This window comes from Micrasema longulum, unplaced genomic scaffold (assembly GCF_059751315.1).
Source record: "Micrasema longulum isolate JH-2025_06_02 unplaced genomic scaffold, ASM5975131v1 h1tg002012l, whole genome shotgun sequence".
Lineage (NCBI taxonomy): Eukaryota > Metazoa > Arthropoda > Insecta > Trichoptera > Brachycentridae > Micrasema > Micrasema longulum.
In genome coordinates, this window is record NW_028279181.1 from 7,557 (window position 1) to 34,929 (window position 27,373).

The following is a 27,373-nucleotide window of genomic DNA, read 5'->3' on the forward strand; positions in this document are numbered from 1 at the left end:
ATCGGCGCTACGATTTTTCAAAGTTTTGTATTTCTGAAATAACTCCGCGTGTAACGTCAGAGGTTCATTTCCGCTTATTCTCATTCAGTTCTTCCCATTGGTCCAGAAGCAACAAGCAGACCGGAAATCTTCCATAGCCCTCAGATCATAGGTTGATTCACATGAACCAGTGACGTCATTTAAAGTAGTGCGTTTTTATCCAAATATTTTTTATTATTTTTTCTGTACATTTTCAAGAAACTTTGCGGTACAATTTAATGCTCTAATTTTTACCCCGCGTAAGAAAACATTTTTGTATCCAATTTCCCGTAGGGCTGAAGTTCCTCATTAAGAATAGATAATTAGGGCCATATCATGCGCGGAAGCAAATATACGCTTCTACAGCTCATTATGATGGGAAAGATCGAGGGTAAGCGTGGGGTTGGAAGGCGACAGATGTCCTGGCTGAGAAACTCCCGCGACTGGACGGGAGTGCGTGGGGTCTAGGCGCTGTACCAGTTGGCGCAGGACCGGAATGCCTACTCTGGAGTGATCGCCAACGTCGGGGAGACCTGATATGGCACAGAAAGAAGAAGATCAATTCACCCTTCCTCCCCAGTGCGCGGTTGTGTAGCCAGTACCTACACATTGCGTCTAATAACTATTGGAGAAGCCGCGAATATCTGGAAGGCTATTAAGCAGCGCGGGAGAGTTACTCGCCCATTGAGTCAGATCGAAGAATCCAGAATTAAATAGTGCAATTAATTAACTTAACATATTACAACAGAGATGAAGAACATTTAAGAAAAGGTAATATAGAAGTCTAGGCATCTACAGGGCTTGTGACCTGTCAATGGCTGGTTTAAGTGGCCACTTTACGCACTCTGTAACATTCACCATTCTGCCTATATATGTATATATTTTTTTTTTAAAGAAATATTTGCGTTCTTACGATTTACCCAAATATTTAATTTTGAGGGCTATTTTCAATGAGCTGTAAATAACTCACTATTAGAAAATGGAATCGACTTGGGGTAGAGTGGGATTCGAACCACGGACCTTTGGTCCGAGACACTAGCCACAGGACCACAACCCGATTAATTTGAACACCTTTATTCCTTCAATTCTTTCATCTGTTGATGTTTGTGAAGTTAAAGAGCTGAAACCTTTATTTGTGCAGGTGAGATTCATCTAATTGAATTATTTCAGATCAGCATAGAACAAACTATGGCCTAAATTCTCCAATGACCCGTATTTGTCGTATTGTTAACTCGAGACAATATCATATGGACTTTTTTGGTTGAAGTTTACAGCGATTTAAACGAGCACTAAATAAACAGTCCAAATCTTGTCTCGATGTCCCTTATGTTTGTCAATGCTTCTTTTCTTTTTTTAAAATGTTTTAAACTATTCTTTTATTGTAATATTTAAACCTTATAAATTGTATACATGGACAATGTCCGTTAATAAATAAATAAATTAATTAATTAAAAAAATACTCGATAATGACGCCATTTTGCTTATTAAATTGTCAGTTTAATGTTGGTTATGCCACAGGCCACAGATAAAAATATAAGGAGAGTTGTCTATGCATATTATCTTAAGCCCCCCTTACCCACTCCACACTCCAGCTCCAGGCGCTGACAGATGAAAGTAAAAACGGATTATATCTAACATCTCGAGTTTCTTTTATTATTTTATGGTTTTCAACTTCTTCTAAGTATTAATTTATTATGAAAATGATAAATTGAACTATCAATTTATCATGAAAATTATAAATCACAACTCGTAGCGTTTGACAAGTGACAGGACGCCGTAAATGTAAACAAACGACACATAGAAAAAGGAAGCTATCTACAATACTCTATAGAATCAACGGACATTGATGGAAAAAATCCGATGACGTCACATAACATCCGAAGACGTCATACTCGATGACGTCACGAATCGTTTGTATTTGGCACGATTCAAATGACTAGAATTGAATCATTTATATCTCCCTTATTTATTAACAGATTTTAATAAGAATAGAACTGATCGACGTGTGATTTAAAATAAAAAAATCCATGATGATTGCCCATTGCACGCTTGTTGTTAAACTAAAAACCAAACTAAATGCTTTTGTTAAATGCAATAGAGGGCTTCTCTAGAAAATTATCACTCTGAGATTACACTACACATATTGAGTAAATATTATTTTAACATATTACAACACAGACGAAGAACATTTTAGAGAAGGTAACATAGAAGCATCTACAGGGCTTATGACCTGTCGTTGACTGGTTCAAATGGCCACTTTACACACCGTGTAACATCCACCATTCTGCCCATATTTGAACATCTATATTCCTTCAATTCTTTCATCTGTTGATGTTTGTGAAGTAAAAGAGTTGAAACCTTTATTTATGCGGGTGAGATTCGTCTAATTGAATTATTTCACGTACATACTAGACTAGGCAACGCCTGAAAATGTTATTTTTTAAATGTCTATACTTCTTCATGGACCAGGTGGATTTATCAACAATATTTTGAGTTTGTCCAAATTTTTGTAGACAATGACTGGATTCAACTCCTTGAGGAGCTGTTTATATTAACATATTACAACAGAGATGAAGAACATTTAAGAAAAGGTAATATAGAAGTCTAGGCATCTACAGGGCTTATGACCTGTCATTGACTGGTTTAAATGGCCACTTTACACACCGTGTAACATCCACCATTCTGCCCATATTTAAACATCTATATTCCTTCAATTCTTTCATCTGTTGATGTTTGTGAAGTTAAAGAGTTAAAACCTTTATTTATGCGGGTGAGATTCGTCTAATTTAATTATTTCACCTACATACTAGACTAGGCAACGCCTGAAAATGTTATTTTTTTAATTTCTTTATTTCTTCATGGACCAGGTGGATTTATCAACAATATTTTGAGTTTGTCCAAATTTTTGTAGACAATGACTGGATTCAACTCCTTGGGGAGCTATTTATTAACATATTACAACAGAGATGAAGAACATTTTAGATAAGGTAACATAGAAGTCTAAGCATCTACAAAATTTGGATAAACTCAAAATATTGTTGATACATCCACCCGGTCCATGAAGAAGTATAGAAATTGAAAAAATAACATTTTTAGGCGTTGCCTAGTCTAGTATGTAGGTGAAATAATTCAATTAGACGAATCTCACCCGCATAAATAAAGGATTCAGCTTTTTAACTTCGCAAACATCAACAGATGAAAGAATTGAAGGAATATAGATGTTAAAATGTGGGCATAATGGTGAATGTTACACGGTGTGTAAAGTGACCACTTAAACCAGCCATTGACAGGTCATAAGCCCTGTAGATGCCTAGACTTCTATATTACCATGGCTTTATCCCACTGATATTATCCATGGCTTTATCCTCCTCCAGGGTATGCTCGGTTACAGCAGTTTGGAGACCAGAAGGAATGTGTATTTAACAGCGCACGTCTTTCCATTGTTGCATGGTATTATCGACAAACCTAAAATTATGCGGAGCATCAGCTTTTATGTTCCGGATAATTAGCTTAGACAGCGTCAGCATAGACTGTTTCACATTCCAATATACAGGACCAACCTGCCAATGGTTATGCCTGTTGGAAGGGCTATCTCTATGTTGAACAATATCACTTTGGACATTGACATTTTTCACGTCTCTGAGGGAGTTTTTCGTTACAAGATTCTCTTACTTTTTTAACATATTATTCTTTGGATATTATGTATACTAATGTGTTTTATTTTATATATACCTAATTATTTCTATATGTATGAATTAAGATATTTTATTTTGTAACATATATATGAATAAATAAATGAATTACCTTCTCGTAAATGTTCTTCATCTCTGTTGTAAAATGTTAATATAAACAGCTCCCCAGGGAGTTGAATCCAGTCCTTGTGTACAAAAATTTGGACAAACTCAAAATATTGTTCATATTTAAATTTATTTCAACAGAGAGGGAAAAATTTTCTGAGAAGGGAATATGGAAGTCTAGGCATTTACAGGGCTTATGACCTGTCATTGGCTGGTTTAAGTGGCCACTTTACACACTGTGTAACATCTATATTCCCTTCTAAGAAAATTATTCCCTCTCTGTTGAAATAAATTTAAATATGAACAACTCCCTAGGGAGGAAATCCAGCCAGTCTGCAAGCATTTGGACATAATCAAACATTGTCAAAATATTGTTGACAAACATTTTTTTGTGGCTTACCTGTAAATAAAATCACCACTCGCCACTGGGTGTTAGCGTATACAGTAAAACCCCTGTTTTACGCTTTTCAAGGGAGAAACAAAAAAATTGTAAAACTGAGGAAATGAAAAATGTATGGAAAAATTTTAATTTAATTAAAATATAATTATTGTACAAGACTTTACAAAATATGCATCAGAAAAATTGTAAGAACTGTCAATACTGAGGATTGTTACCAATGATATAAAGAAAATAAAAATAAAATAAAAATAATTAAAAATATTTATTGAACTTACATTTTTAAATAACCTTAAAAACACGCAAATAAAAATTTGACAGCAATATTTTGAGTTTGTCCAAATTTTTGTAGACAAGAACTGGATTCAACTCCCTGGGGAGCTGTTTACATTAACATATTACAACAGAGATGAAGAACATTTAAAAGAAGGTCGGGGGTAATAAAAATTTGGACAAACTCAAAATATTGTTGAAAAATCCACCCGGTCCATGAAGAAGTATATAAATTGAAAAAATAACATTTTCAGGCGTTGCCTAGTCTAGTATGTAGGTGAAATAATTCAATTGGATGAATCTCACCCGCATAAATAAAGGTTTCAGCTCTTTAATTTCGCAAACATCAACAGATGAAAGAATTGAAGGAATATAGATGTTCGAATATAGGCAGAATGGTGAATGTTACACAGTGTGTAAAGTGGCCACTTAAACCAGCCATTGACAGGTCATAAGCCCTGTAAATGCCTAGACTTCCATATTCCCTTATTTAAGGTATTCTTCATCCCTGTTGTAATTTGTTAATCTTAATGACTCCCGAGGGGGTGAAATCCAGTCTTTTGTCTACGAACATTTGGAAAAACTCAAATATTGTAAAATAAACCTATTTAAATTTATTTCAACAGAGAGGGAAAACATTATTGAGAAGGGAATATGGAAGACTAGGCATTTACAGGGCTTATGACCTGTCATTGGCTGGTTTGAGTGGCCACTTTACACACTGTGTAACATGCACCATTCTGCCCATGTTTGAACATCCACGTTTCCTCAACTCTTCCTTTGAATGTTGATTCTTCTGTTGAAATATGAACAACTCCCTAGGGCGGAAATCCAGCCAGTCTGCAAGCATTTGGACATAATCAAACATTGTTAAATATAATTATTATCAGTGTGTCTGTAGTAGATAAAGAAATTGGAATTTTTGTTAATAAACCATAATTTTTATTATTTTTTAGAAAAGCTGTCGACACCTCTAGACAAATATGGCCGACGTCTAGCGTGGGCTCGCCCTGGGCTCGTGGTGTGTCAAAAATCTATTTTTTTCTCTTGGTAACTATTGCCCGAACGTCGAATATATAATCTAATAAGTTTTAATGCAAACAAATAAACGAGAGCTAAAGTAAAAATACTCATATGGACTAGAATATGATTTTTGGTATGGGCGATCTTTGTACATGGTTTAATTGGTACCCGAGTTTTTTTACGCAGAATTTTCTCGGGAAAATCTCTCCACGAGAGACGCAGGTGTGATATTGTCAAGGCTGAAAATCATCATCATTCCAGGTTTGCTCTGTCCGTATCCACAAAGAGCCTCCACGCATCTCGTCCCGAAATCCTGATATAAACTGGCAGCAGTGGACGTCCGGGACGTCGAGAACCCGATGCCTTGTAAAGTAGGCGAGCGTGGCTAAGGCTCTCGGGAGGCATCCGCAGTACGTGGCCGTTTTTGGCTCTGCTTGACGACGGCTGTAGGAGGAGTTTGCTGCGTCCGTTCTTTTATTGCCTCATTTCTCACAAAGTCGAACCGCCGCACTCCCGAGATTCTTCCGAGACACCTATTCGTAAAACTTGGTATTTTGCTGTTTTAGGGCTTGGTGAGGTGCCACAATTCTCATCCGTAGAGGAGAATAGGTGTTTTGCAGGCGATATATAGATAAGTAAACATCTGATGTAGAAACAGCCTTCCTTCTGTAGAATTTTGTATCTGCTATTCCTAGCCGCACTCCCAGAATAATAATTAATCAGAATAACGAATGACCCTTCTATATGGGTAACAATATCACACCTACACTTTACCCAAGTGCGTATTTCGTATCGATTCAGTCTAAGCCGTAGTTTCGCGACTCAGTACGGAGGACGCCGACGGCTGTGCTGGGGGGCTCTCCCGCTACTGCTCCCCGACGAGCGTGTCGGCGAGGTAGGGCACGCCGAGCGCGCGCGCCGCGTGCTGCTTGTCGCGCGGCAGGTTGGCCGGGTAGAGCGCCACGAGGTAGCCGCGCGCGCGCCACGCGGCCAGCGCCTGCGGCGACAGCGCGTCGCGGTGCAGCAGCAGCGCGGAGCAGCCCGGCCAGCGCGGGGGCAGCGCGCACGCCCAGGCCAGCGCCCACAGCGCGTCCAGCGCCACGCTCGCCCAGTGCTGCACCGGGCTGGAGGGGTATCTGGAAAATCAGCATGCTAAATCAATAAATTACGTCTAACCTAACCTAATGCCTTACCGCGGAAGATTAAAGGCACTAGGACTTACATCATTGGAAGAGAGGGGACTTGATAGAAATTTATAAGATACTCAATAATTACTAGGACCGCCCCCTGCATGAGATGATTGACACATCTCAGAATATCAAAGGAAAAGGTAGGAATTGCAACATCTTAGGCAGGGTCCAGTAGGTAGCAAATAAATTTGAACGCTTTAACCTAGAAAACATACACATATGGTAGCGTACCAGAGGGGACTCGATAGAAACTTATAAGATACTCAATAATCACTATGACTGCCCCCTGCATGAGATTGAAGCATCTCAGAATATCAAAAGCAAAGGTAGGAATTGCAACATCTTAACCAGGGTTCAGTAGGTAGCAAATAAATTTGAACGCCTCAACCTAGTAAACATACACATATGGTAGCGTACCAGAGGGGACTCGATAGAAACTTATAAGATACTCAATGATTACGATGACTGCCCCCTGCATGAGATTGACATATCTCAGAATATCAAAGGCAAAGGTAGGAATTGCAACATCTTAGGCAGGGTCCAGTAGGTAGCAAATAAATTTGAACGCTTTAACCTAGTAAACATACACATATGGTAGCGTACCAGAGGGGACTTGATAGAAACTTATAAGATACTCAATAATCACTATGACTGCCCCCTGCAAGAGATTGAAGCATCTCAGAATATCAAAGGCAAAGGTAGGAATTGCAACATCTTAACCAGGGTCCAGTAGGTAGCAAATAAATTTGAACGCCTCAACCTAGTAAATGTTCTATGCACACATAAAGTAGCGTAACCAGAGGGGACTTGATAGAAAATTATAAGATACTCAATAATTACTATGACCGCCCCCTGCACGAGATGTAACAATTAAATCCCAACCCAAATTTACGGGGTCATAACTGGAAGCTCCATCGTCCCCAATCCCAAGGTAAACTGCTTTTCCAGCAGGGTAGTTTCAGACTGGAGTAAATTGCCAAGTCCAGTTGTCCATTCCGTTTCGGCCAGCCAGTTTGGATGCTTTGTTGAAGGAAGAAGAACTTGGATAAATAGCGGTACACGAGATGTAGGCGCATCAGCCAAGGGTCCCGCCTACAATAAATAATAAGAAAAATACAGAATGGTACATTACCTGTATCGAATGTCTCCCAAAGCAGAATAGTGTGTTAAGCTCATCGAGTACGGCTGATAGCTCAGGGCGCCGGTTATTCGGGGTTCTATCCTCCGTACCTACAATTCATAGGGTATTAATATTACAATATAAGAACAGTTAAAACATTAACAAATAAGAAAGAAGCATTGACAAACATAAGGGACATCGAGACGAGATCTGGACTATTTATTTAGTGCTCGTTTAAATCCTCGTAAACTTAAACCAAACAAGTCCAGATGATCTTGTCTCGAGTTAACAATACGACAAGGGAATTAAGGCCATAGCTTGTTCTATGCTGATCGATGAACAGTACTTCATTGTTTCTCAATCTACGAGTCAGAATATTGAATTTTACTTGTCCCAGTAATGATGGAACATCGATTATACCATTTAGTATGCCGACAATATTAGTTCTACGTTTCTGCCGACTAGAAATCTCGATATCAGCATAAGAATAGTTACCCCTCTCTAGTCCGAGCGTCCACGCTACTTTTCCAAGCGAGCGATGTTGGACTGGTGCAATGTGATTTATGCGATTCACGCGGAATGGAGACCAGCCCACTATTCTAGGAGGCATATTCTAGAAGAGGGCGAACAGTCGAGCAATAAAGAGTTGTGATAGTGTGGACATTAGTAAAATCAGAGCAGATTCTGTTAATGAAGCCGAGTAATTTCAGTGATTATTTATGCTCGTTGTATGTCAGTTTGTAGTCCAGAACAACTCATAAATCTCCGATGGACTTAACTACATCAATTTTGGAGTTTTCTATTAGGCACTCGAAGGAAATCAGTTGTTTTGTTCTACGAAATGACATTATTTTGCATTTAAATATTTAGTTCTAATTTATTGACTTTACACCATCGGTTAAAAGAGTTAATGTCTGATTGAAGAAGAAAAGAGTCTCCTAAAGTTTGAATTATTTTAAGAATTTTGCCACTATCACCAGTTACTCACGGATACTGAATCTGTTGTACACAACACCAGCCACAGAACAGCGTCTCTGTCTTTCGTGTTAAGAGCTCTATCTTTGTACTCTCTCTTATACAGATGTGTTGTTGAATTAGCGGGCATTCATTCTTCGCGTGGCGAGGATAAATATTTTTTGTATTAACAGCCAGCATAGTTATACAAATTTTATTTTCCAAATCCGGAGTGAAAATGTCTATTTGAAGATAACAAAAAATACGAGTTCATCATTTAAAAAAATAAGAGAGATATATCCAGTCTTGCGTCCTATGTCGACTAGTGTGACATCACAGCCACACAAGAGATAATGCGAATATTAAAGCTACCGAGAGACGGGTACGTCTCGAAACCGGTAGACATAAAGTAAATGCTTTGAACACAAATAATAAAATAAATAAAGTTTAAATGGTCAAACATTCGAATGCACCGTACCCACCTTGTAAACGGCCAGCGGGTTGAAGGACGTGACCATCGAGTTCTCCAGCAGCCGGGGGTGGTCTCCGAAGAGCCGCACCACGGCGGCGCACGTGCTGGCGCTGCAGTCCTTCATGTCGACGATCAGGCCGAGGCCCGCCCGCGCGGCCAGCTCGCCGACGTCCGCGAGGCGGCACAGCCGCACGGGGACGTTGCTGAAAGCGCGTCGACTTGCGATTGAACGCAGTTATGCAGGAAGCAGTTCACGATGAAAAAATTAGATACTGGTGTTATTGAGCCGTAATAATCAAACAAACCACCACGCCGTTTCACCGTAGGTGTGGTTCCCAGCACTACATATGACAAAAACGAATAGAAATGTGCCGGCTGCGACACGGTACAAATTACTAGTACATGAACATAATTATTCTTTCCTACAAAACTAGAAATGTGCCTACTGCTGACTGTGACACGGTACAAATTACTAGTACATAAACACATACATTTCTCTATAAAACACACAGTTTTCCCTGAAGATGGCTCCTGCAATGGTAGCCGAAACGTCGGATCAAATCCAACATACACGGTATCACCCAAAAAAGATACATTATATTGATAACAGTGACCGTGAAAACCTTCGCACCTATATTTATTTATTTATTGATTTACACGCCCAATGGGCTTTTACATATTTTAGAAATTACATTTAAGTGCAGCAGTGAAACATGAGTATGTAAGAAAAGCTAAAAGATACAATAATAAGTAAAAATCAGGAAATGTACCAACATAGGTATATGGTACATAGAAAAATATTTAAAAAATTTACATATGAAAACATACACGCATACATATACATTCATATAAGTTTATACATTATTAAAGAGATACATGAGAAAAAGAAATAGTAAAAAAAGAAAAATATTAAGAAATTTTACACAAATTAATTTATAACCTTTTGAATACTTAACCTATATTTATATAAAGACAGACAAAATATATCAACTTCACCATACTCGTTACCTAGCCGCTGGCCGCTGGCCGGTGTAGTCTAGGTATTGGTGAATTGTAATAATAATTGTGACTGCCAGGAGATTAAAAAAATAACGTTAGCTGCCGAGTATTTCGAAGAGGTACTTTCAAGCTGATAACACTAGTTAATTCCGGGACGTCCAATACGCCATTCGCTATTTTATATAAATTTAATAAGTCATTTATAATTCTTCTTTTACATAGAGTTGACATATTTAGTGTACATAATAAATTATCATAATCAATATTATCAGCGGGTATATTAAGTTTGTAATTGATGAATCTAAGGAATTTACGTTGTACTCTTTCTAACTTTAAAATATGAACATTGTAATAAGGTGACCAAATTGTTGAATTGAATTCTAAATTACTTCTAACCAAGGCAGTAAATAGCACTTTGAGGGTAGTGATGGAATTAAAATCCTTTACGGTTCGCTGCAAATATCCGAGACATTTCATTGCCTTATTAGTGATGGTATCAATGTGAGGAATAAATGTCAATTTTTCGTCAAAAACTATCCCCAAATCCTTTATTTGTGTAACTCTTCCCAGATTGATATTATTAATGTTGTAATCGAATATTATGGGTTTTTTACTTCTTGTAAATGATATTACACAACACTTGTCGACATTTAAATAAAGTTCACTTTTCTGGCCCCAGTTGTACAGCCTTACCAAATTAGACTGAAGAACTCCACAATCGGTATCAGAGGTAACAGTTTTTGAAATTTTAAGATCGTCGGCAAAGAGAAGAATGTCTACTTTCTCAAATATCGACACAATGTCATCAACAAATAAAGAAAACAGTACTGGTCCCAGGTGGGAGCCTTGGGGTATATAAACCTTGTATATTATAACCAAGGTATATAATAAAGTAGCTTTTCATACAATTTCCTATGCCTATGATTTCAGGAGAATGCAACTTTATTTGGTACATATTTTGTACGGTACATTCTCGTTCAAATCACAGACGTGATTTAAACAGAGATACTGTAGTAACACCTCTGATGGTGGATGGGAGATGATTACACAGCGGAGCCGCATGGACACTATATGAGTTAGAGAAGAAAGAGGAATTGTGTATGGGTATTAAGAGAGTGCCTTGAGAATGAGAACGAAGAGGTAAACCATGAACTGATAAGCGTCGACGCAGGTATATAGGAGCGTCAGGACTATGAAGTACATTGAACAGAAGTGAGAGGGAGTGATAGTCTCTCCGCTGTCTGATTTTGAGCCATTTCAGTTGCCTACGATAATCAGAAATGTGGTCATATTTCCTAAGACCAAAAATGTACCTTGTGCACGTATTCTGAAGTCGTCAAGTTTTTATCTACTTTCCTTTGTAATAATTTTCTATGCATAAATATGTCATCAAAAATGCCCATTGGGCGTATAAATAAATAAACCTGTAGATTGTGGGTAGCTTCTGGCGGACACATGGCTAACTTCGTGCAACGGTCCGTTGATTAATGATGAACAAATGAATGGCACATTCTGCATCCCTCTCACAGGTTGATCTCACTCACCCGCCTCTCCCGGTGTCCAGGCCGGCGAGGTCCGCCCAGTCGTGGGAGGCGATGTCCACGCCGGCCACGGCGGAGTCGTGCCACACCACGCACTCCCCGTCGCGGCTCGAGCGGACGTCGAACTCCACGAAGCGACAACCCTTGTCCACGCACTGTAATTTTAACTCACTTTTAACCAAACTCAAAAGTGATGCATAATAATTTAACAATGTTTGAGTATGTCCAAATGCTTGCAGACTGGCTGGATTTTCTCCCTAGGGAGTTGTTCATATTTAAATTTATTTCAACAGAGAGGGAAAACGTTTTGAGAAGGGATATGGAAGTCTAGGCATTTACAGGGCTTATGACCTGTCATTGGCTGGTTTAAGTGGCCACTTTACACACTGTGTAACATTCACCATTCTGCCCATGTTTGAACATCCACATTTCCTCAACCTGTAAATGCCTAGACTTCCATATTCCCTTTTCAAAACGTTTTCCCTCTCTGTGGAAATAAATTTAAATATGAACAACTCCCTAGGGAGAAAATCCAGCCAGTCTGCAAGCATTTGGACATACTCAAACATTGTTGAATTACTACCTGGTAAAAGAAGAAGTATAAAAATTGGAAAATTGTTTCCAGGCGTTGCCTAGTAAGTGATTTGGTTCAGCCGGATGAATCTCACCAACATCATAAAGGTTTCAGCTCCTTTACTTCACAAAAGTCAACAGATGGAAGAGTTGAGGAAATGTGGATGTTCAAACGTAGGCAGAATGGTGAATGTTACACAGTGTGTAAAGTGGCCACTTAAACCAGCCAATGACAGGTCATAAGCCCTGTAAATGCCCAGACTTCCATATCCCCTTCTTAAAACGTTTTCCCTCTCTGTTGAAATAAATTTAAACATAATAATTTTAATTTATTTCAACAGAGAGGGAAAACATTATTGAAAAGGGAATATGGACGTCTAGGCATTTACAGGGCATATGACCTGTCATTGGCTGGTTTAAGTGGCCACTTTACACACACCGTGTAACATTCACCATTTTGCCTATATTTGAACATCTATATTTCTTCATTTCTTCCATTTTTCCAAAACCAACTGGTCCAAGAAGAAGTTTAAAATTTGGAAAATTGTTTTCAGGCGTTGCCTGGCAGGTGAAATTATTCAGTCAGATGGATCTCTTCACAACAATAAAGGTTTCGGCTCTTTAACTACACTGAAATCGACAAATGGAAGAAATATGGATGTTCAAACATAGGCAAAATGGTGAATGTTACACAGTGTGAAAAGTGGCCACTTAGAATCGGGTTGTGGTCCTGTGGCCAGTGTCTCGGACTCACGGACCGAAGGTCCGTGGTTCGAATCCCACTCTACCCCAACTCGATTCCATTTTCTAACAGTGAGTTATTTACAACTCGTTGAAAACGGCCCTCAAAATTAAATATTTGGGTAAATCATAAGAACGCAAATATTTCTTTTGCTTTAAAAAAAAAAAAAACCAGCTTATGACAGGTCATAAGCCCTGTAAATGCCTAGACTTCCATATTCCCTTTTCTCCATCCCTGTTGTAATTTGTTAATGTTATTTATTTATTTATTTATTTCGATGGCTTACGCCTTTGACAAAGTATAAAATAACATTGAAAAAAAATATATAACGAAACAAAACACCTGTACACAGAATAGAAGATATACATATATGAAATGAAATCAGCGGAAAATTAGGAAATTTAGGAATAATAAAGAATAATTAAATAAAAAATTATAGCATGGGTACGCAGTAAATCAACAATAAATAAACGGAGGGCAAACATTATTGAGAAGGGAATTCGGATGTCGAGGCATTTACAAGGCTTATGACCTGTCATTGGCCGGTTCAAGTGGCCACTCTACACACTGTGTAACATCCACATTTCCTCAACCCTTCCATTTGTTGTCTTTTGTGTAAGTAAGTAAAGGAGCTGAAACCTTTATTATGTGGGTGAGATTCATCTCTACGTGTCCAAACCGACGCAAAGCTCCTTTCTTGATTTTGTTGATAGCGCTTATCACCGCCTTGCGTAATGCACAGATCTCGACATTTTATTTATTTATTTAATTTTACAATACGCCCAAGGGGCATTTACAAAAAATATACAGTTAAATACAAACATAGTGCGTAAGTCCAAACCGACGCAAAGCTCCTTTCTTGATTTTGTTGATAGCGCTTATCTCCGCCTTGCGTAATGCACAGATCTCGACATTTTATTTATTTTTATTTATTTTTACAATACGCCCAAGGGGCATTTACAAAAAATATACAGTTAAGTACAAACATAGTGCGTAAAAATTTAAAAGATTAACAATGCTTTTTTGTATACATTTAGAAACAATAAGAAGCATACTGCCATGCAAAATAAAAAGTGAAACTTTACATTGTAAAAAAGAAAAAAATAATTTTATATGGATATAATAAAAGTAATTGAATTAAAAAGCAAATTGTAAATAACTTGTAAAGAATTCAAACAAAAAATAAATACATTTTCATATACTTATAAGTATAAAAAAAAAATGGTATCAACAAATTATTGTTAAAAACAAATAATGAAAATTAGTTAACAGTAAGTATATATGTGAAAATAATATAATATACGGTACACAAAAATATTTGATAAATTAATATCAGAAAGAGATAAGATAATAATAATACACATCAAAAACAGAGAAAGAATTGTATGAAAAAGAAAGTTTTATTACGACATTAATAATTTGTTTCAAACAGTGCATTTAAGAACGTTTTAAAATGGATAATTGTCGTATTAAAAATGTCTATTTCACAAGTAAATTTGTTGGCTAAGGAATGTAAACGCGGAATCGGAGAGTGTCGTGCATAGTTAGTACCCACGTATATACTCGTAGTTGCAAACAACTCCGTACTTCTAGTGACTCGATTAGGTATTTTGAAGTTAATGAGATTCAGGAGTTCACAACAATCGAGCTCCGAATTTAAAATTTAAAATAAAAAAAGGAGGTCATTTATTTTTCTACGATCTTCTAATAAAATGCGCATCTATCGTGCGTAGTTTTACCGCACGTGCGCCTGAGAGATGGCGTTTTGACAGCACTCAGCCTACTTTCGTCCCTGTTCATCCTTCGCTCCCACACATCAGCGTCGGGACCGGGACTCCATTGTGAACTGCTGATTTTGCCTCTTGCGACAGACAAATTCAGTTCTAAATAACTCCCTAGGGAGGAAGCCCCGCCTGTCTGCAGACATTTGGGCATGATCAAAACATTGAAAAAATGACTTACGTATTTGAAAGCTTCCATGGAGTTCTCCGGGGCGTCCAGGTAGGCTCCTCTGTGGGCGACACACGTCCCGGGGCTTAGCTTCACACTGTCTTTGGGCGGATTCAATCTGCGGCACAATTTCATAATATTACCTATCATGAAAATTTTTGCAACAATCGAGACCCCAGCTGACGTCTTTGATCTGCAGTCAGATCTCGACCGTCTAGAGGATTACTGCAACTCCAACTGCTTGGACCTTAATCCTTCTAAGTGTTCAGTTATTACATTTAGTCGCAAAGTAAAATTTTTACGTACTATGTGCTTAAGGGTCAAAACCTCCAACGTTCATTATGTGTAAGGGATCTAGGTGTCTTCCATGATAGTAGATTACTTTTTGACGCCCATGTTGACGGCATCATAAAAAAGTCATCGCGTGCGCTTGGCTTTGTTACGCGTAGCTCTACGTCGTTCACTATGGCAAAGACACTTAAAATCCTTTACTGTACATTAGTGCGAAGCAACTTAGAATATGCATCACAAATATGGCATCCTTTGTACAATGTGCAGATATCACGCATTGAAAATATTTTTAAAAAATTCGTAAAGTTCATGTGTTTCCGGTTGAAACTTGAGTTTAAATCCGACCAGTATATTCATATATGTAAAAAACATCACCTACTGCCTCTGCAAAAACGTCGTGAAATAGCGGATATAATTTATTTACTTAAAATTGCCTCTGGTTCAATTGACTGTCCTGAACTACTTTGCAAACTTTCTATCAATGTTCCTTCCAAAGTTTTAAGAAAAAACCCTCTTCTTCACATACCTCTTGTTTCATCGAATTATAGGCAAAATTCATATTTATGGCGAACTTTTAATAATTTTAATGTAATTAATAAATCATTTAACATAGATTTATTTGAAAATAATCTTAATAACGTGCGGCGTTTGCTTTCGAAATAACTCGTAGTATTTTTTTCTTTTCTTTTAAATTTACATTTAATTACTATTCTTATTTATATCACTACAGAGATGGGTAGAATTTTTTTGTTTCAAGATTATGGATATTCGAGCGTTTACAGGGCTTATGACCTGTCATAGGTTGGGTTCAAGTGGCCACTTTTATGTAGAATTCTACAACATTCCCCATTCCGCTTATTAGCGAATATGCATATCGGTGACATTTTTGGTTTTTGTATATATGTCATGAAACAAGGAAAGCTTTCGCTAGCGCGTTTGGAGCGCCATCTATGTATTTGATATTGAGGTTAAGTATTAAAGCAAATTACTTTATTTATGTAGCTAAGACTCTATCCGAGTTAAATTAATTACTAGTAATCGCCTGCAGATGACTCTGCAATTTATTTTTACTTAATTTTTGACCAGATCTTGTTTACACAATATTATTTTTGGTATGTGTATATATATTTACATATTTATACACACACAATTCTGGGTTTTATCCCAAGGGGGAGTAGGTATATTATTATTTATATCAATAATTACTATTCATTTTATGTCCGAGAATCTTTTTTAACTTACTGTGATGCTACTTGTGAAAACCTGTAATTGGCTTATTTGTTTTGTTATATAAATATGAGATAATTATAGCTGTTGGTTATCCAAATAAATAAAAATAAATAAATAAATATTTATTTAACTTTTTGTATTTAATGTAAATTTTACACGGGCGGGCTTCGTTCTAACTGGCAATTTCTCCCAACCAACCAATAAGTTAAAACAATATTTGAGTTTGTCCAAATGTTAACAAAAAACAAACCATCACGCCGTTTCTCCGTAAGGGTAGGCAGAGAGGATAGAACGAACGCCACAACACTATCTTTGCATACAGATCTCGCTTCCTCTACATTCATACATCGTCTCACGCACGCGCGCCGATTATTCCGACTTTTGACATGTCCATCTTTAAGTATTCGTTGGATTTGGATGTTCGTAGACAAAAGACTGGATTTCACCCCCTCGGGAGTCAATAAGATTAACAAATTACAACAGGGACGGAGAATACCTTAAATAAGGGAATACGGAAGTCTAGGCGTTTACAGGGCTTATGACCTGTCAATGGCTGGTTCAAGTGGCCTAACATAGGCAAAATGGTGAATAGTGGCCACTTAAACCAGCCAATGACAGGTCATAAGCCCTGTAAACGCCTAGACTTCCATATTCCCTTATTTAAGGTATTCTCCATCCCTGTTGTAATTTGTTAATCTTAATGACTCCCGAGGGGGTGAAATCCAGTCTTTTGTCTGCGAACATTTGGACAAACTCAAATATTGTAATGAAACCAACTGGTCCAAGAAGAAGTTTAAAAATTGAAAAATTGTTTTCAGGCGTTGCCTAGTATGGGAAATAATTCAGTCAGATGAATCTCTTCGCAACAATAAAGGTGTCAGCCCTTTAACTTCTCTGCTCTTTAAATTACAAATTTAAAAGCTTCAATTAAATTAATTTAACAATAGAATCACCATGTAAAGCGCCCTTGAGGTATTTTATTACGAAAATGGCGCTATATAAGTTATCCATAATAAACATTACTAAAATCAACAAACGGAAGAATTGAAGAAATATGGATTTTCAAACATAGGCAAAATGGTGAATGTTACAGTGTGTAAAGCGGCCACTTAAACCAGCCAATGACAGGTCATAAGCCCTGTAAAAGCCTAGACTTCCATATTCCCTTATTTAAGGTATTCTCCATCCCTGTTGTAATTTGTTAATAAATTGAATGTTTGAATATCCTCTGATTTGACTAACGTCCGCACTATCAAAACTCTTAATTGCTCGACTGTTCGCCCTCTTCTAGAATATGCCTCCTAGAATAGTGGGCTGGTCTCCATTCCACGTGAATCGCATAAATCGCATCCAATCAGTCCAACATCGCTCGCTTCGAAATGTACCGTAGACGCTCGGACTAGGGAGGGGTAACTATTCATATACTGAAATAGAGATTTCTAGTCTGCAAAAACGTAGAACTAATATTGTCGGCATACTAAATGGTATAATCGACGTGCCATCATTACTGGGACAGATAAAATTCCATATTCCAACTCGTAGGTTGAGCAACAATGAAGTAATGTTCATCGATCAGCGTAGAACAAGCTATGGCCTTATTCTCTTGTCGTATTGTTAACTCTAGACAAGATCATCTGGGCTTTTTTGGTTTAAGTTTACAGCGATTTAAACAAGCACTAAATAAATATTTCAGATCTTGTCTGGATGTCCCTCATGTTTGCCAATGCTTCAGCCCGAGCATCCAGGCTGCTTTTCGAAGCAAGCGATGATGGAGTGATTCAATGTGATGTACAGGGCTCACACAGAATGGAGACCAGACCATGGAGCCATATTCTAGAAGAGGATGAACAGTTAAGCAATAAAGCTCTTATTCCTTCATTACGCACAAAGTCAGACCACCGCACAAAGTCAAACCACCGCACAGAGTCAAACCACCGCACAGAGTCAAACCACCGCACAGAGTCAAACCACCGCACAGAGTCAAACCACCGCACAGAGTCAAACCACCGCAAACCCGAGATTGTTCTGAGATTATTCTCAAAACTCGTAATTTTGCTGTTTTCGGCCGTAAGGCGTTATATAGGCGGCATTTGGTTTTCACCGAGTAAATATCCGATCTCCAGACAGCCTCCATACTGTTTAATGTGGCGTCTGCTATTCCTAACTGCACTCCCACTTCAAACTTATCTTTGTATATAATCATTATTATGTTCATGTCACTTAACTCCTAAACGACCATACCGATTTACGTGCGGTTTTTCGCATAATAATGAGCTTTGCGCTGCGCATGTTTTTAGATCTTAAAATCTTCAATCTAATCTGTAAAAATGAACTTAGGAGCATAAATGTTTTATTCAAATACAAACAGCATTCGTTTTTTGTGTATCTCAATCAGATTCTTTACTTAAATTCCTTATAAGTTCTACTAAAATCATATTAACTGACATTCATAAAATGACTCGCCTACAGTCTGATTGAATGCCGCAGCGAGACTTATTTTCGGAATCTCTAAGTTCAGACATATCACTCCACTACTTCGGGAATTGCACTGGCGACGTTTTCCACAGAGGGTGGAATACAAACTCTGTCGGCTTATGTATAAGTCACTGCGCAACTCTGCTCCGGAATATCTAAGGGAACTCTGCATTCCAGATGAACTAGCTGACAGACGTCTCACGCTTAGATCAGCTACGTCTACGTCGAAAGGAAAAGTTATTATACCTCTACGCAAACGGCGCACTAAATTTGGCGAACGCGCATTTGCGGTCGCAGGTCCTACGGCATGGAATGCTCCCCCAGCAGAGGTCCGAGGCTGTGAGAGTGAAGTGATGTTTCGGAAGAAACTTAAAACCCACTTGTTCTCTAAATCATTTGAATAAATTCTTAGCGTGTGGTGACAAAGTACATTATTTTTCTTAAATTAAAAAGTAAAAATTAAATTTATATAATAGCTTTGTAAAGCGCCCTTGAGGTATTATATTACGAAAATGGCGCTGTATAAGTTATCCATTATTATTATTCAATACATATATTGATTCGATTTCCAGACTGTCTTCATACTGTTGAATGTGGCGTCTGCTACTCCCAGGGAGCGGACATGGATTGAGTTAAAGTTAGTCATAATTTTGATTAGAAAATATTTGATATTTACCTCGAAAAGTACAGCGCGCCGGCTAAGACAGCGCTAATATCCACTAGCAATGGCGGCAGTGCGCGCAGCACGCGGACGGACATTACACAAGCGTCGAACGCGAAACACAAACACCAATAAAGTAAAGAAAAGGCTTCTGAAAACATTTCTAAATGAAAGAAAAGTTTCAAATACGCGCTTACTTCTAGGTTATGTTTGGATGTTTGACGTTTCGTTTTACGACATTTGAAACTACTATGATTCACGGATAAAAATAATCGATATTCCACAGACAAACCACAATTATTGATACGAGTAGATTCTTTTCTATACGCTCGACACTTCTTTTTATGTTATTTTATTTTATTAGGTTATTCAACAAAGATACATACTAGAAAACATACAATTTAAAGCATTCATCAAAATAATTTAACATCCATAAATATCTTCAATTATAGAATTACACAAAATAGATTCTTACGTTAAGTGGTAATACATATTTTTTAATTTTTTGTTTATACAGGATACAATGCAATAAAAAATTAGTTGTACGTGTGTACTTATTGAATAAGATTCATTCCTAAGAGATTATTCGCAAAAGCTGAGAGAGTATCATGAAAAATGTCAATTTTATTGTTTCGGCAGTATATATTATATTCCCGACACATGCGGGCCATAAGTGTGTGGGATGTAGCATTATTTGAAAACGAAGGCAGTTTAAATATTTCCCGATGTCTGAGTGTTCTCAATCCTGCATTTATTTGTATTTTATTTAGAAGGTTAGTATCTACTTTGTAGTTTAATATTTTATACAGAAATTTTATAGTGCTTATCCCAGCCTAACATAATTGATTTATTTATATATACGCCCAATGGGCATTTTTGAGAAGATATTTATCCATAGAAAATTATTGTAAAAAAAGTATTAAGACTCAATGGTATATAGTTAACTTTGTGGGAATGGATAATGTACGGATGTCAATATTTGTGCATCTATCGGACATAGTTCTACCACACATTCACCCGAGAGATCGCATTTCAACAGCATTCATCCTTTCTAGCAACATATTTTGTTTGTTATTTATTTTTTACATTTATGTATGAAAACATTTCTCCAAAATATTTATATTGATTTTGAAATTACAATGAATTAATCTGAATCTATTTTTTATATTTTTGTCGGTATTCGTCGTATTTGGAATTTCCCTTTTATGGAAAATAGATAGTATAAAAACCAACCCCGTTAATTTATACAATATGTACTTGTTTAAAAAAATAATTGCAACACTGTTAAACGGTTCTCATTAGCGCCTCCCTTGCACCTGTGCGACACATTTCTTACTAAAAAGTAAAAATCGCACGCGCCCTTCTTTACCGACCAAAATGGCCGGAGTTTTCGCTCGACGCTGCGTTCTTTCCTGACCGCCGTGCGTGGCCGCGAATATCGTCCGCAGACAGTGCGCCGTGCTAAGGCGGAGTCCGTGCCCGGGACCAGTGCCAGTTCGCGGTGATCCTCCGGAGATCGGCGGAAACACGCCCACGTAAGGCTTCCGCCAGAACCCCTTTCACCAGCCGCCGCCAGAGGCTCGCTCCGCGGCGGCCGTCGTCGACAAACTTGTTATTATTTTGAAGACCGCCCCGATTGTGCGACGACCGCCGTGAAATCGCGTTTACGGAGCCGCGTCCCAGCGCCGCTGGTCTCCGGGCCAGATTTTCGGCGCTCGGACTTGTGACGTTTGCTGTTGAGTTTGCGGTCAGCCGCTAATTAGTTCGCCCACAAATATTATCCGAGAATGTGCAATGCGTACATAACTGTCGACATATTTCATACGCGTTATCGAAGGACGTTTATTACACACTCTGCATCCGTTTTCAATGACTCATTGGGGAGATTTCTTGCCGAAAAATTAGTAATTTATCGATTCATTTTACGCATACGTCAAAATTATTTTGTCGCTTACGAGCCATCCCACTTCGTAGCAACCTTTGCCAATCGCGTTAGCAAAGAGACGGTCCATTCCGTCCATTATATGATACACTAGTCCACAGCATATTACTACTACCATCACGCCGTTTCCCCGTAGGGGTAGGCAGAGAGAATGGACCGCCACTCACGTCTATCCTGGCATACATTTCTGCATCATCTTCTACCACATTCTTGTTATACGTGCCCCTCGGTTCTGTCTGCTTTCGACACGGTTAAAATATTGCCATTAAAACCAGTTATTCTCTGATATATAGGTTTCACTCTGTTGGCTTATGTATAAGTCACTGTACAACTCGGCTCCGGAATATCTAAGGGAACTATGCATTCCAGATGAACTAGCTGACAGGCGTCTCACGCTTAGATCAGCTACGTCTACGGCGAGAGGAAAAGTTATTATACCTCTGCGCAAACAGCGCACTAAATATGGTGAACGCGCATTTGCGGTCGCAGGCCCTATGGCATGGAATGCTCTCCCAGCAGAGCTGCGAGGCTGTGGGAGTGAAGTGATGTTTCGGAAAAAACTTAAAACCCACTTGTTCTCTAAATCATTTGAATAAATCCGTAGCACGTGACAACAAAATAAATTATTTTAATTAAATTACAAATTTAAAAGCTTCAATTAAATTAACTTAACAATAGAATCACCATATAAAGCGCCCTTGAGGTATTTTATTACGAAAATGGCGCTATATAAGTTATCCATAATTAATTAATTTCACGTACTTGCCAAGAATACCACCTCAACTACCTCAAAATCTCCTCGTTTTTGTTGAGATTTAAGTATCTATCTAATGATGTAGGTAACCAGCGAGCCTGATGGACGTTGCCTTGCCCGAACGTTGGCTTGCCTGCTATCAGCTCGTTCACCAAACGGTTTTTTGATATTCGAATTTTTGATAAACTATTTACTATAGTCCTTAAAATGTAACATGATTAGAATGACAGTTGTCAGAAAAAGTGACGACATAACTTTAGGAGTACAAATGGACGAACATCTCTGCTGGCGAGCTCATACTAATGAATTAAGCCGCAAAATATTTTTCAGTCTACACTCACTTAGAAGGTTGCAAAAATTCTTACCCATTAGTACTAAATGCACTCTTGTACAAGCATCACTACTGCCCATTCTAGATTACGCTGATGTTTCCATGACTGATTTAAGCTGTGAGCAACTCGATCAACTTGAACGACTTCAGAATACATGCATAAGGTACATTTTTGGTCTTAGGAAATATGACCACATTTCTGATTATCGTAGGCAACTGAAATGGCTCAAAATTAGACAGCGGAGAGACTATCACTGCCTCTCACTTCTGTTCAATGTACTTCATAGTCCTAACACTCCTATATACCTGCGTTGACGCTTATCAGTTCATGGTTTACATCTTCGTACTAATTCTCGAGGCGCTCTCTTAATACCCATCCACAATTCCTCTTTCTTCTCTAACTCATATAGTGTCCATGCGGCTCGGCTGTGGAATCATCTCCCATCCACCATCAAAGATGTTACTACATTATCTCTGTTTAAATCACGTCTGAAGAAACATCTCCTTTCTCTTCCTTAATCTCTCATCCTTTCCTCTTTCCTCTTTTTCCCATTGAGTAATAGTTTTGATTTAAGGTAATTTATAAACAAATAAGTTTATTTCTATTTTTATATATTTTTAACTTTTTAATCTTTTTTTTTTCTATTGAATATGCTCTGTAACTTTTATTTCATTGGTTGGTTGGAAGAAATTGCCATTTGGCAATAAGCCCGCCAATGTGCAAATAACATTATGTACAAAAAGTTAAATAAATAAATAAACTTTGTAGTAACGTCTAACGAGAGATTTATATTGACACGAAAAATCATTCGTATTTGGGATATTAATTAATTTTTTTAATACAACGCTTGACATTTAAATCAACATAAATATGTAAAATCAGCTTTAAAACTAAAATAAATACTCCTAATTATTAACAACGTTCTTACCATGTTATATCATTTTGCAAAAATGTTTGTGATGGGACAAATTGATCAATGTAATTTGATCGTATAAAAAAAATAGTTTGTTTGATAATGTTCACGAAAAAAGTATAAATGTCTTATTTTTTGGTGAATAATGGTCTTAAACACACTATAATAGGCTTGTTTTTGCGTTTTATATCAATTTTCGGAAACAGAGTTTCATGATTGCATCAAATAACTGATAAAATGGATTTGATCAGTGATCAGTAATTTCCCATCACTAATGAAATTAGTTTGACAGCTGTCCATTCTAATCGTAATAGCCATTATTACCAGTTATTCACGGATACAATGAAATATCAGTGTGAACGGAGATATTCTGGATCAGGTAGGAGAATTTGTGCATCTAGGAAGTATGTTTACCAAGGATGGAAAGGATGGTGAGTGCCGGGAACAGGGTGAACGATGCGCTGAAATCTACTTTGGCAAACAAATGTTTATCGCAGGAGGCAAAACTAGCAGTCCACAATGGAGTTCTAGTGGTGAAGTATGGTAAATGGAAAAACGATGATGAAAGTAGGTTGAATGCTGTCGAAATGCGATCCCTCAGGCGAATGTGTGGTAAAACGATGTACGATAGGTGCACAAATGTCGATATCTGTGAACTGTGTAAGGCATCATCGACAGAATCACGAAAGGGGGCTGCGTCGGTTTGGACATGTGGAGCGAATGGACATAATAATAATAATTATGGATAACTTATTTTATTTTATTTTTATTTTATTTATTTGGATAACCAACAGCTATAATTATCACATATTTATATAACAAAACAAATAACAAATAAGCCAATTACAGGTTTTCACAAGTAGCATCACAGTAAGTTAAAAAAGATTCTCGAACATAAAATGAATAGTAATTAAATGTAAATTTAAAAGAAAAGAAAAAAATACTACGAGTTATTTCGAAAGCAAACGCCGCACGTTATTAAGATTATTTTCAAATAAATCTATGTTAAATGATTTATTAATTACATTAAAATTATTAAAAGTTCGCCATAAATATGAATTTTGCCTATAATTAGATGAAACAAGAGGTATGTGAAGAAGAGGGTTATTTCTTAAAACTTTGGAAGGAACAATATAGCGCCATTTTCATAATATAATACCTCAAGGGCGCTTTACAAAGTGATTATATAAAGATATAAATTTAATTTTAACTTTTTAATTTAAGAAAAATAATGTTCTTTTTCATATTACTTTTCCAACACATGCTAAGAATTTATTCAAATGATTTAGAGAACAAGTGGGTTTTAAGTTTCTTCCGAAATATCACTTCACTCCCACAGCCTCGCACCTCTGCTGGGGGAGCATTCCATGCCGTAGGGCCTGCGACCGCAAATGCACGTTCGCCGAATTTAGTGCGCTGTTTGCGTAGAGGTATAATTACAGTGAAAGAACCACTGAAAGGATCTACGATTCGAATGTTGATGGATGCAAAAAACGAGGAAGACACGGCACGATCAAGTCCATCAAATACTCGAAGATGAACATCTATATTCCTCAAATATGGGCGGAACGGTGAATGTTACACAGTGTGTAAAGTGGCCACTTAAACCAGCCATTGACAGGTCATAAGCCCTGTAGATGCCTAGACTTCTATATTACCTTCTCTTAAATGTTCTTCATCTCTGTTGTAAACATTTGTTTGATGTTTTTTGTTGATATTTCTTGATTAAACTCCATAGTTAATGATTTTGATAAAATTATAAATAATATTTTCAATGAAACTTTTTGATTTAGCTTTACTTTTTATTATTTTGACCAACGAGCGCTTTCGCCTAAGTAGGCATCTTCAAGACTGGTGAATTGTTACTACACTATTACCATTCGTAACATTGACAGAATTCGCATTATTGACAGAATTGAGAAAGGGGTGCTGCGTTGGTTCGGACATGTGGAGCGAATGGACAGCGAAAGAACGGCTAAAAGGATCTACGATGCAAATGTTGATGGATGCAGAAAACGAGGAAGACCGAGAAAGACATGGCACGATCGAGTCCATCAAATACTCGAAGATGGACATGTCAAAAGTAGGAATAATCGGCGTGCGTGCATGCGTGAGAAGATGTATGAATGTAGAGGAAGCGATGTCTGTATGCCAAGATGAGTGTTATGGCGTTCTATCCTCTCTGCCTACCCCTACGGGGAAACGGCGTGATGGTTTGTTGTTGTTGTTGTCTACAAACATTTGGATAGTCTCGAAATGTCGTAATAAACTAGAAATCTTGCATCCTTGATGTTTTAATTGATTTCAAAAATTTATCTTTTATTTAAAAACTAATTTCGAGTGTAAATAAATAAAAATATTTGCGTTACTCACAATATGATGTCATTAGTCATTGATCAATGGCCTCCATAAAACCTGTTCAGTTAGCACAGATACCAGAGTAAATATTTGTTTTTTTTGTCTATTGGTTAAACCATCTTTTTCAGTTTTGATTCCACTTGGACATATTTAAAAATATGGTTTTTCCAAAGGAGGCGGTCAGAATTTATTTATCAACGCTCTCCGATTTCTGAATGGTGCCTCGAAATTTTGGGTGTTTTCAACCGTATCCTCATGCCCTCTGTCCTCACGCGAAGGCGCGTACTGCGATGCTTTGGCTCGGCAAATGCAGCGCATCGACCATCGGTCAAACGAACATGAGGTTACCGGCCCCACGCTTCGAGTGGCAGTCCAGGAACATGGAATATTAATTGAAGCGAGCAGCTTAAACTGATGTGCTTAAATCTATTTAATTTAATTATTTAAACATACGCCCAGTTGGCATTGTTAAGGACATATTTATGCATAGAAAATTATTGCAAAGGGGAGTTGAAAGACACAACGGTATATAGTAGACTCGGGAGTGGAAGCGGGGAGAGGTGTTTGTAATTTAATTTGATTCAGTGATCGTTTGAAAGAAGACAACTTGTTATCAAAGCAATCAAGACTGGGATGTTTGTTGGCAGACCGGAGAATTCTGGGCACGGGGAATGGAAACCATAGTTAGTTCTATGGTTATCGGTATGAAAGAGTCGGTTTTGTCTGATGTTTCCAGTTGGGATATTTAATTTTATCGAGCTTAGAAGTTCAGGCACATCGAAGAGCGAGTTGAGAATTTTGAACAGGACTAGAAGATGGGATTTATTTCGACGGTCTGGAAGAGAAGATTACACATATATTGGTCTCCGGATAAGCCCAACTCCAGCCTATCTTTCTTCAAAATCGACGTCGAACTGATTCAATATTCCTGATGGGAACGTCAAATATGGAGACCAGATAATAATAAAAATAATTTTGAATAACTTATATAGCGCCATTTTCGTAATATAATACCTCAAGGGCGCTTCACAAAGTAAATTTAATTTAAGAAAAATATTGGACATATTACAACAGAGATGAAGAACATTTAAGAGAAGGTAATATAGAAGTCCAGGCGTCTACAGGGCTTATGGCCTGTCAATGGCTGGTTTAAGTGGCCACTTTACACACTGTGTAACATTCACCATTCTGCCTATATTTGAACATCTATATTCCTTCAATTCTTTCATCTGTTGATGTTTGTGAAGTTAAAGAGCTGAAACCTTTATTTATACGGGTGAGATTCATCAAATTGAATTATTTCACCCACATACTAGGCAACGCCTGAAAATATTATTTTTTCAATTTCTAATATAAACAGCTCCCCGG

General features: G+C 37.6%; 1 protein-coding gene across 1 annotated transcript; it reads right to left on the reverse strand.

Moving 5' to 3' along the window:
• Window positions 1–5,404: 5,404 nt before the first annotated feature.
• LOC148273267 (glycerophosphodiester phosphodiesterase 1-like) lies at window positions 5,405–19,980 on the reverse strand. The gene is made up of 6 exons (XM_088238936.1): window positions 19,722–19,980; window positions 15,062–15,167; window positions 11,788–11,939; window positions 9,255–9,447; window positions 7,831–7,928; window positions 5,405–6,644 (listed from the first exon to the last, which is right to left on the reverse strand). Exons 1-6 carry the CDS (start codon window positions 19,865–19,867, stop codon window positions 6,374–6,376), a joined length of 966 nt encoding a protein of 321 aa, XP_088095062.1. The 5' UTR covers window positions 19,868–19,980; the 3' UTR covers window positions 5,405–6,373.
• Between the last annotated feature and the right edge of the window lie 7,393 nt (window positions 19,981–27,373).

What these genes read in the sequence shown, in the direction of transcription:
- LOC148273267 (XM_088238936.1), bottom strand. Translation starts at nt 19,867, where the DNA reads ATGTTTTCAGAAGCCTTTTCTTTACTTTATTGGTGTTTGTGTTTCGCG. An exon ending in CTGGACACCGGGAGAGGCGG is followed by an intron (nt 9,448 to 11,787) that starts GTGAGTGAGATC and finishes ACGCGCTTTCAG; the next exon opens with CAACGTCCCCGTGCGGCTGT. An exon ending in TTGGGAGACATTCGATACAG is followed by an intron (nt 6,645 to 7,830) that starts GTAATGTACCAT and finishes CTGATTTTCCAG; the next exon opens with ATACCCCTCCAGCCCGGTGC.